The 12,170-nt window shown below is 45.4% G+C and overlaps 1 protein-coding gene across 1 annotated transcript in view; it reads right to left on the reverse strand.

Moving 5' to 3' along the window:
* Positions 1–12,170, reverse strand: part of TPO (thyroid peroxidase) — a 297,193-nt gene that overhangs the window by 62,808 nt on the left and 222,215 nt on the right. Inside the window, 1 exon segment of the mRNA XM_040429901.1 lies at positions 1,346–1,554. Coding sequence (XP_040285835.1) covers positions 1,346–1,554 — 209 coding nt within the window.

Below are 12,170 nucleotides of genomic sequence, written 5' to 3' on the forward strand. Positions count from 1 at the left end.
GTTGAATAATTGTGTCAATGAAGAAATCACAAAAAAAACATTTAATACTGTATTACAAAAACAATTGATGTCATTTTAGTTGCATTTGGTTCTTTAAAAAGGTCTTGTAAGATTTCATTCTGAACACAATTACAAATGTACACTAAATTCCCTAAAACCCTTTACAGCATTGGGGGTTGAATAATTTTGAACACAACTGTAGAGGTCTATGGGCAAACATAACGAATTAGTCTGGTTTCCGTTATGTAGGATGGAAAAGAAAGTCCTGTCGACAGGACATTTTCATCCTAAGTACAAAACCAAGCAACTTTCTTCAGTAAAAATGTTCAACCATCTTGTTGTTGTAGAGTCTGTGTAAACCCTTCACAAAGCTAGCTGTGCTGCTTCTTCTGACATAGACCCTAAACAAACAGAACTAAAATCCATACTGTATTATTGTAAGGGACGTACCAACATGAGAAAAGCCAGAAGCTGTGACTAGGTGGCAAACTGAATATCAGGGGACTGAAAATTAAAGAGGACCTTTCACCAGAATAAAACATCTAATCTAACTATACAGACATGTAGAGCGGCGCCCAGGGATCTCCCTGCACTTACTGTTATACCCGGGCACCGCTCCGTTCTCCCAGTATAGCCTCCGGTATCTTCATAGTTAGGCTCCACCCAGGGGAACCTGACGGCGTCTCTTTCTCCTATGCTGTAGCGCAGGCCAATCGCAGCGCTCAGCTCATAGCCTGAGAGAAAAAAAAAACTCTCAGGCTATGAGCTGATCGCTGCGATTAGCCAGCGCTACAGCATAGGAGAAAGAGACGCCGTCAGGTTCCCCTTGGTGGAGCCTAACTATGAAGATACCGGAGGCTATAACGGGAGAACGGAGTAGCGCCCAGGTATAACAGTAAGTGCAGGGGGATCCCTGGGCGCCACTCTACATGTCTGTATAGTTAGTTTAGATGTTTTATTCTGGTGAAAGGTCCTCTTTAAATGAATGATTGACAGAATGAATGAAGATCGCAGTCTGAAAATGAGTGCACCTTTTTTCTAACTTTACATATGTGAAAACACTTTTTCCATGTCAAAGATGTACATAGTTCTCTAACAAAAGATCTTATGGGGAGATTTATCAAACTGGTGTAAAGTAGAATTGACTTAGTTGTCATTAGCAACCAATCAGATTCCATCTTTCATTTTCCAAAGGAGCTGTGAAAAATGAAAGGTGGAATCTGATTGGTTGCTATGGGCAACTAAGCCAGTTTTACGTTACACCAGTTTGATAAATGACCCCATTAGTTTCTAGATAAAGTTTACAGAAAATCACAGAGAAATGACCACTCAGTTATATACACACCTTGTTCTGGATTCTCCTTCCAGGCTTCTAGATTCATGCTAGGAATATTGTCACAAGATGTAAAACCTTCTGAATAATTTTCCATCAGAAAGCTTTTAGAAGGTGCACGTGTTAGTCCTGTATTATCACAAATCACACGAGACAGAGAATGCTTTTCAAGGTCCGCTTTCTGTTTGCTGGTGAAAACATTTGAATTTTCATACCAAAACCTAAACATGAGAAGACAAATTAGACCTTTGATGCAGTATAATTAATATCTGAAGTGATACTGGATTTCTTAGAATATGTTGCAGATCTAATTATGGTACAATGCAACTCGACAGGTTTATAAAATGGTGGAAGGGGGAATTTGTGACAAATACAGTCCTGATCAAAAGTTTAAGACCACTTGAAAAATGGCAAAAAATCATATTTTACATTGTTGGATCTTAACAAGGTTCCAAGTAGAGCTTCAACATGCAACAAGAAGAAATGAGAGTGAGACAAAACATTTTTTGAGCATTCAATTAATTGAAAATAACGATTAAACTGAATCAGCTGATTCAAATTTTAGGACCACATGCCTTTAAAAGGCCAAATCTGTGCAAAGATGTGGATTCATTGTCATTTTCTGTCAGGTAGTCACACATTGTGATGGCAAAGGCAAAAAAACTCTCCCTTTTTGAATGTGGTCGGGTTGTTGAACTGCATAAGCAGGGTCTCTCACAGCGCGCCATCGCTGCTGAGGTGGGATGCAGTAAGACAGTCATTTGGAATTTCTTAAATGATCCTGAGGGTTATGGAACAAAAAAGTCAAGTGGAAGACCCAAAAAAATTTCATCAGCACTGAGCCGGAGGATCCAATTGGCTGTCCGTCAAGACACTGGACGATCCTCGACCCAAATTAAGGCCCTTACTGGTGCTGACTGCAGCCCCATAACCATCAGACAGCATCTGAGACTGAAGGGCTTCAAAAACAAAAAACGTCTTCAAAGACCTCGTCTCCTTGAGCGCCACAGAGCTGCTCGTTTGGACTTTGCAAGAGAGCACCAAACATGGGACATTCAAAGGTGGAAGAAAGTTTTATTCTCTGATGAGAAAAAATGTAACCTTGATGGTTTCCAACGTTACTGGCATGACAAGCAGATCCCACCTGAGATGCTTTCTACGCGCCACAGTGGAGAGGGCGCCATAATGGTCTGGGGTGCTTTTTCCTTCAGTGGAACAATGGAGCTTCAGGAAGTGCAGGGGCGTCAAACGGCCGCTGGCTATGTCTAGATGTTGCAGAGAGCATTCCTCATGACTGAGGGCCCTCGTCTGTCTGGTAACGACTGGGTTTTAAAACAGGACAATGCTACAGTACACAATGCCCGCAGGACAAGGGACTTCTTCTAGGAGAATAACATCACTCTTTTGGCCCATCCTGCGTGTTCCCCTGATTTAAATCCAATTTAGAACCTTTGGGGATGGATGGCAAGGAAAGTTTACAAAAATGGACAACTGTTCCAGACAGTAGATGGCCTTCATGCTGCCGTCTTCACCACTTGGAGAAATGTCCCCACTCACCTCATGGAAACGCTTGCATCAAGCTTGCCGAAACGAATTTTTGAAGTGATAAACAATATCGACGGAGCAACTCATTACTGAGTTCATGTTTGGAAGTTGGATTTCTGTTTTGGGGGGGGTTTAGTTTTTTTTTGGACGTGTGGTCCTAAACTTTTGACCAGCTGAAAAACAGCCTGTTTCAGTTTATTCGCTGTTTTCATTAAATTTAATGCTACAAAAATGTTTTGTCTCACTCCCATTTCTTCTTGTTGCATGTTGAAGCTCTATTTGGAACCTTGTTAAGATCCAGCCATGCTAAATATGATTTTTTGCCATTTTTCAAGTGGTCTTAAACTTTTGATCAGGACTGTATGAGAATTTTACTGTGGATTCACTGCATATTTAGCACCAATTTGTAGCAAAGCCTTGGTGGATTTCTCCACTCACATTTGTGTGTGACCCTTAGTCTTCAGCTACACTGCAATGCTTTGTAGTGCAACTGATTGATTTTAACTGTTGAACTACAAGTGCAATCCAAATGCATGAACTTAATTGAATGCAATCTCATGTGCTGCAGCTGTCACTCAATAGTTAAAGGGCATCTGTCAGCAGATTTGTACCTATAACACTGGCTAACCTACAGATGTAGCAGCGCTAGCGATCCCAGTAGAATCGCGTGAGCGCAGAGCGATATCCTCTTTCATTACAACGCGTACGTGTAAAAAGAGTAGTGAGAAAATTCAGGGTGCAATTTGGGTTTGTAAACAGCAGATGGCGCATGGAACTGCAGTTTCATACCGTAGTATTTGTACGTAATGAAGTAATGAATGAGTGGCCCCCTGTGACTTCCCCATCTGAAGCTACTGTACACCTCATTTTATGTGATAATGTATACGGCAGCTGCAGCTACCGCTTCCCAGCGGGCAAGCGGGCACCATGGTATCACCTTGAAGGGGGGCGGGTGTCTTTGGATGGGAGGAATGAGTGGGCACCGTGGTGTTATCTGGGGGAGGATGAACAATCAGCGGGCACTGTGGCATTTCCTGAGGAGGGGGTGAGAGGAGATGAGCAGGCACCGTGACGGAGGAACAAGTGATGAGCGTGCCTAGTGTGGCAGCCGCTATGCAGTTGACCCCTCTTCTCCCGCAGGTTTGTCCCGGATAAGGACTTTTCGGGCTCGGATCGGAAACAGCGCAGGGACAGCCAGGTGCAGTTTGAGGCGGATCCTTTCGGTAGAAGCGCAGGAAGGAGTGAGTGCTGACTCTGCAAGGACTGTGGCCCCTGAACGCGGGGACATGTACTGTACATACAAGCTGGGGACCAGAAGAAGGGGCTGCCCCTGGAGCGACGCCGCTGATTATAGGGTTCATCGGTGGCTGTAGCATCCGCGCCGCTTGTTTCCAACGTTTTAGAGAGCCTATCTGATAACGAACCAGAAAATGACCCGATTCTGAGCTCTACCAGACTAGAAGAGGACTCTAAGCCAGGAAGTGTTAATAGAGGAACTGAGCCATTCCACTCTACATTAATGAGGGAGTGCAAGTGGAGCAAAATAGCCGAAGATATGCAAGAGCTGCCAAAAGCCTACCGGCGACCGGCTGGTCACTCTACCTAAAGACAGCCTCATATTGGGACATCATGCAGGAGTTGGTGACCGATTACCACAATGAAAGAAGACCAAGAAGCAGACCCAATCTGAGCCTGATGAACAGAATTTGTTGCTAGGAAAGTCTTCTATGAGCTGTGAGAACAAGCTTAGTCCTGATGAATTCTGTAAAGAGGAGACTAAGCCTATTACTGAATTGGATATAAGTGACCAGATGGTACTCCCAGATGGTAAGCAGCCACGTTTGTGCCCACAAAATATTTAAATGCAACAGGTACATGAAACTTCACCTGTTGAGTCATACAGCCACACAATGCGAGTCTTGTGGCTGTCGCATGCAGTAAAAGAAGAGTGCCAGTCACTGAGCTAAGAAGTGCTGTGTCTGTAGACTGCTCACTTTTACAGGACTTCCTGATTGCCATAGAGGATGTCCTTCCAAGTGATAAGATCTCCAAGGAGAAGGGCATGGCTTCTCTGCGACGGAAAATGAAATAGAGAAATAGAAAAATCCAACCCATTGCAAAGCACAAAAAATGCCTCAAATGGATGCATATGATGTTGGCTGTGAACGGTCTGACCCAAAAACCCAGAAAGAAGAAAGAGCAGACTATGAAGGGTCCTAATGAAGAGAAGTCTGGTTACAGCTCGGAACCCTCAGTATATTCAGGTACTGTAGGCAAAGCCAATTTTCTTAAACATCTTTCTGCTTCTCTAAAAGTGACCCAGGTTCTTCAGGGTTGCACCTTTCACAGAAGAAATTATTAGGTGAAATACAAAAAAGAACTCCTGTTCTTTAAACAATATGTTTAAAGAAACTCCACCGGGATATAGCACAGCCTGCTATACCACCTAGCTGCAGTAAAACAATATGAAATCAATGGCCGGCTTTCGTATAAAACTTACTATTTATTATACAACAACTGAATATGTTCCAGTTATGGTATTTAATATTTTCCCTCCATATGTTTTGATATCATTCGATCGTATTGTCACTTTGTACGTAATTTCCACAAGATCTTTGTTATTTCAGTTTTATGCTAAAGCCAGCCATTGATTTCATATTGGAATACAAAAAATCAACAGGAAGTGTATGTACAGAGAGAAGAATATTATAAAAGTTGGGGAGCAACCGATGTCCCCATATATTGGAGATCCATCCAAAACTCAAGTATCTGTTAAACATGAGGACGAAAGCCAGTGTTTGGAATGCAATGAAATCTTCGCGAGCTTTGATCTTCTGCTCAGTCACCAGCAAAGTCATGTACTGAGGGTTCCGAGCTGTAAACAGATTTTTCTTAATTAGGACCCTTCATAGTCTGCTCTTTCCTCTTTCTGGGTTTTTGGGTCAGGCCTTTCACAGCCAACATCATATGCATCCATTTGAGGTATTTTTTGTGCTTTGCAAAGGGTTGGATTTTTCTATTTCTCCATTTCATTTTCCGTCGCAGAGAAGCCATGCCCTTCTTCTTGGAGATCTTATCACTTGGAAGGACATCCTCTATGGCAATCAGGAAGTCCTGTAACTTTAGTAAGCAGTCTATAGATACGGCACTTCTTAGCTCAGTGACTGGCACTCTTCTTTTTCTGCATGCGACAGCCACAAGACTCGCATTGTGTGGCTGTATGACTCAACAGGTGAAGTTTCATGTACCTGTTGCATTTAAATATTTTGTGGGCACAAACGTGGCTGCTTACCATCTGGGAGTACCATCTGGTCACTTATATCCAATTCAGTAATAGGCTTAGTCTTCTCTTTACAGAATTCATCAGGACTAAGCTCGTTCTCACAGCTCATAGAAGACTCTCCTAGCGACAAATTCTGTTCATCAGGCTCAGATTGGTTCTGCTTCTTGGTCTTCTTTAATTGTGGTACTCGGCCACTAACTCCTGCATGATGTCCCACTATGAGGCTGTCTTTAGGTAGAGTGACCAGCTGGTCGCCGGTAGGCTTTTGGCAGTTCTTACATATCTTGGGCTGTTTTGCTCCACTTGCACTTCCTCATTAATTAATAGAGTGGAATGGCTCAGTTCCTCTATTAACACTTCCTGGCTTAGAGTCCTCTTCTAGTCTGGTAGTGCTCAGAATCGGGTCATTTTCTGGTTCGTTATCAGATAGGCTCTCTAAAATATTGGAAATAAGTGGAGCGGGTCCTACAGACACCGATAAACCCTATAATTAGCGGTGTCACTCCAGGGGCAGCCCCTTCTTCTGGTCCCCAGCTTGTATGTACACGGCCCCGTGTTCAGGGGCCACAGTCCTTGCAGAGTCAGCGCTCACTCTTTCCTTTGCTTCTACCGAAGGGATCCTCCTCGAACTGCACTGGGCTGTCCCTGCGCTGCTTCCGATCCGAGCCCAAAAAGTCCTCATCCGGGACAAACCTGTGGGAGAAGAGGGGTCAACTGCATAGCAGCTGTCACACTAGGCGCGCTCATCACTTGTTCCTCTGCCACGGTGCCCGCTCATCTCCTCTCACCCCCTCCTCAGGTAATGCCAGAGTGCCCGCTGGTTGTTCATCCTCCCCAGGTAACACCACGGTGCCCACTCATTCCTCTCATCCAAAGACCCCCCCAAGGTAATGCCATGGTGCCCTCTTGCCCGCTGTCAATCTAGCATGAGAGCAGAGCATGTTGGTGTAACAGTACAGCCTGGATCACAGCGGCTCCCTGTGAGGATACGCTGACTTGCGCTCCAGCGTGGAACGCACCGGCCGTCTGCGATGATACGCTGGCTTGCGTTCCAGCGTGGAACGCAGCGACCGCCTGTGTTGTTACGCTGGCTTGCGCTCCAGCGTGGAACGCAGTGGCTGCTGGGCCCTCCTGTGACTCCGCCCACTTACCGTCCGGCCCTTAAATAGAAGACAGGTGCTAAGCAGGGTGTTCCACTAATGACATCTGAGGACTCTGTCCACATATCCAGACCTGGATCCCTAACAACAGCGTGAAGGACTGTCTACCTTCTTGCCACTGGCTTCCCCACTGCTGGCTTCCTAGCCAGGACCAACTAACCGCAAGTATATGCCTGTTACCTGCTCTGATTAATGTCCTGGAACTCTGAGTGGGGTGGTTCCTGACTGGTGTGAGACGATACTCCCAAACCAACTCTGAACCTACTGCATACTATATACTAAACTGTGGACATGCTCTGAACCTACTGCATACTATATACTAAACTGTGGACATGCTATACTAACTCTGAACCTACTGCATACTATATACTAAACTGTGGACATGCTATACTAACTCTGAACCTACTGCATACTATATACTAAACTGTGGACATGTTCTGAACCTACTGCATACTATATACTAAACTGTGGACATGCTCTGAACCTACTGCATACTATATACTAAACTGTGGACATGCTCTGAACCTACTGCATACTATATACTAAACTGTGGACATGCTCTGAACCTACTGCATACTATATACTAAACTGTGGACATGCTATACTAACTCTGAACCTACTGCATACTATATACTAAACTGTGGACATGCTATACTAACTCTGAACCTACTGCATACTATATACTAAACTGTGGACATGCTATACTAACTCTGAACCTACTGCATACTATATACTAAACTGTGGACATGTTCTGAACCTACTGCATACTATATACTAAACTGTGGACATGCTCTGAACCTATGGCATACAATATACTAAACTGAGGACATGCTATATACTAACCCTGAACCTATTGCATACTAGATACTAACTCTGAACTGTGCACAAGCTTATACTAACTTGTGACTCCTGTAATACTGGGAGACCTTCCTCTCCAGCAGTAATACTAAATAGATGGATAGCGGTAAATGATTTTGTTACCCCAAACTCTCCGCCCAAGACTGAGAGACACGCCTGGGGTACATACTGAGTAACCGCGAATCCCACAGCCAAGAACAAGGGCAGTGGGATAATAGTGCATGTCCATTGCTTCCGCAGTTGAGATCCTAACTGATCAACTAGGTGCGTTACAGTTGGGTAGCTGTTGCCACCGAGTGGCATATACATTATCACATAAAATGAGGTGTACAGTAGCTTCAGATGGGGAAGTTACAGGTGTGCGTACTTTAGGTTAACACAGCCATCTAGTAGCCTTGTTGTGTATTGCAATTACCGAGTGAAAGAGGAGAAGTTGGGATTCGTTAGTAAAGCTATGCGAAAACAGTGATCGCTAGCTCTGCTACATCTGTACTGAGAAAAATGATGCATGAGCCTCCAGGAGCAACATGGGCATTGCCGTTATACCTAGAGGCTCTTCTCTCTCTGCAACTGCCGCACCCACTCTACTTTGATTGACTTTGGGAAAAGTCAGGGCCAGGTGTGATGACATCTACACTGCCTGGCCCTGTCAATCAAATTGCAGAGAGAGACGAGTTTCTAGGAGTAATGGCAACACCCCCGTTGCTCCTAGAGACTCATTTCCATATATTAAAACAGTTTTTCTGAGCACATATGAACATGGAACCAACATGGCGGGGGGCGGGGCCAAGGAGGGGGGTCAGTCACTACAGGAGGGGGGGATCGATCATTCACTAAAGTAGAAGGGGGTCATTCACTACAGCTGGAGGGGGTCATTCACTACAGGAGGAGGGGGTCATTCACTACTGGAGGAGGGGGTCATTCACTACTGGAGGGGGCTGCTGGTCACTGGCATCACTGGATATAGGAGCTGGGGATGATTCATTACATAATTCATTGTCCTGCTCGCTGGCTATGATAATATTAGGGGAGTGGGCCCCTGTCTGTCATCATGCACCCCTATCACCTCCATTGGCCTCTCACAATACTGTACCCTTTGTAAGTGCTGCCCCTAAAAACTATGGGGTTCAGGATAGTTCAATGCAAGCTGGAAGGGTCTGCCTGGATAACACCAGGTCCTTAGATGTTTTTACTTTGTAAGATCACATTCACATAGGCAATTTTTTTTTTTTTTGCAGATTTCAGAGAATCAGAAACTCCAATGGGAAAACACACCGTCAGTATGTGTCAGTTCTTGATGTGATTTACAATGTGGAAACCACGGTGTGTAGTGAGCGTGTCCTCTGAATTGGACTAATCCGCGGCAGTGCAAAACACAAACCGACGGTCAACCTTGGGTTTCTGCCATAGCAAAAATACAAATGGAATTTTTAGAAATGTGTGTGAACATGCCCTATTATGTACAATGAGCTTGATACTGATGGCGTATCCTCAGGATTGGTCATCAATATGAGATCGGTGGAGATCTGACACCCCGGGACCCCCACTAATTAACTGTTTCAGGCATCTGCCAGTGACAAAAACGATACAGTGGATCGAAAGTGTGAATGGGACCTTCCGCCTTAGTCCACTGTATAGTTTTCAGCAGCTGCCAAAATCAGCTGATCTGTGGGGTGCCGGGAGTCAGACCCCCACGGATCTGATATTGATGACCTGTCCTGAGGATACGCCATCAATACCTAAGTCCTGGAAAACCCCTTTAAAGGGGTATTCCGGTTCTTAGACGTGATCCTGTGGATAGGGGATAACTATTAGATTGGTGGGGGTCCTTCCGCTAGGACCCCCACCGATCACGAGAACTGGTGCCCCCCCAGAAATGAACAGAACTGCAGGTCGCACATGTGTGGCCGTTCCATTCATTTCTATAGGAGTTCCGGAGAAAGGCAAGAACAGCGCTCCCATAGAAATGAATGGAGCAGCTGCACGCATGTGCGACTTGACGCTCCTTTCATTTCAGGTGGGCTGCAGGGAGTACGGGTACCCCGTGATAGGACCCCCGCCAATTGGAATACCCCTTTAAGTCCTATGGGACTAACACCATAACTATGGATAACCTGCATTTTGGGACATTTTACAAGGACACCCCCCTCCATCCAAGTTTTAACATGTAGAATGCAGGTGCCATTTTTGGTAGCCTGCATTCTGTGAATGGTCTGATGATGGGAGCCTGTAGCTGGGGGCTCGCTGTGAGGACTCAGGGATGAGGCTGTTGCTCCAGCTTGTAAAGGGATGATTCCAACAGACAATTGCTTACAATGCAATGCCCTAATGCAGCAGGAGCTTCCCTTTCCTCATGACGTGGTGCTCCTATGTATTGCGCAGTGTGTGCATGGCACCTCCCATATCGTGCACATTCGGGATGCTCTAATCATGGGGTTGTGACAGTTCTTCCTGGCCCTCCCCAGTGTTTGGCCTCTTTTCCTGTGAAGCGATGATCTGCCAGCCGCAGTGAATCATCCCGGACGGATCAGGCCGTTTTGTTCCCTGGCTGCCGTGCGGGATAAGGAGTATTTTGGACTCCGTTCAGGGCTGTCCTGTTACTAAACGGCACACGCACCGTATACCCGCGCTTGCTCTTACCCACAATGTATTTTAAGGGTATACACGTCCAGAAGTATTGGGGGAGATTTATCAAACTGATGTAAAGGAGAACTGTCTCAGTTGTCCATAGCAACCAATCAGATTCCACCTTTACTTTTTCACAGCTCCTTTGGAAAATGAAAGGAGGAATCTGATTGGTTCCATGGGCAACTGAGCCAGTTCTTCTTCACACCAGTTTGATAAATCTCCCACATTGTGTTATATTCTTTGCCAATTCACAGATTTTTCCCATAATGCATTTTTTAAAATATGTACTATTGAGGCAGACCAGGCTGGTGCTATGGGGCCCCTGGAGAGAGCGTCCCATCCATGAGAGGTCTCAAATACCCTTTACTACTGGGTGGCGAGAACCTTTGTAAGACTTCTCTCTATATAGGGGACTGGAGGGTTGAGACTCATTCACACGTCAGTGTCCCATGTACGTGTTCTCCACGGACAGCACACGTACCCATTCATTTTAATGTATGTTTTTAGCACGGATGCACACTCTATTTTGTCCATGTTCACAGATCCAGCACGCCCATTATAGTCTATGGGTCCGTGAAAACCATGTATGCAACACGGATCATTAGGAAGAGATGCTTTGAAAATTATTTTTCAGCTGTAGAGTCAGTAAAACACAGATAGCAAAAAAACGGACACACGGACCCAACAAGGATCCATCACGGATATCTTCACGAAGGCATCACTGACCACCATTTCATGCACGGACACGGTCGTGTGAATGAGGCTTTAGGGGGGTAAACAAGGGGGAAAATGGCCCAGGGTCATGAAAAATGATAGATAGATAGATAGATAGATAGATAGATAGATACACAGTCGAGTCCCAGTATTATGACCACTTCCTACTCTTGACGTCGGCAGCACACAGCTCATGAAGGAAGTCACTGGTTCTGAGCTGGCTTGGTGGGTATATAAGGTGTGCTAAGCTGGCTCGGTGGGTATATAAGGTGTGCTGAGTTGGCTCGGTGGGTATATACAGTGTGCTGATCTGGCTTGGTGGGTATATACGGTGTGCTAAGCTGGCTTGGTGGGTATATAAAGTGTGCCGAGTTGGCTCGGTGGGTATATAAGGTGTGCTGAGCTACGGCGGGTCCGCAATACACTGGGCACCGGCCGTGTGCATTCCGCAAATCCAGAGATGCGGTGCAGTGCGGAACGGAAGCACTATGAAGTGCTTCTGTGGTGTTCCATTCCGTGCTTCCGTTCTGCAAAAAGATAGAACTTGTTCTATCTTTTTGCGGAACGGACGAATCGCGGACCCCATTCAAGTGAATGGGTCTGCGATCCGCATGCGGCTTCCCCACGGTCGGTGCTTGTGCATTGTGGA

The sequence above is a fragment of the Bufo bufo genome, chromosome 4, assembly GCF_905171765.1.
Source record: "Bufo bufo chromosome 4, aBufBuf1.1, whole genome shotgun sequence".
Classification (NCBI taxonomy): Eukaryota; Metazoa; Chordata; class Amphibia; order Anura; family Bufonidae; genus Bufo; species Bufo bufo.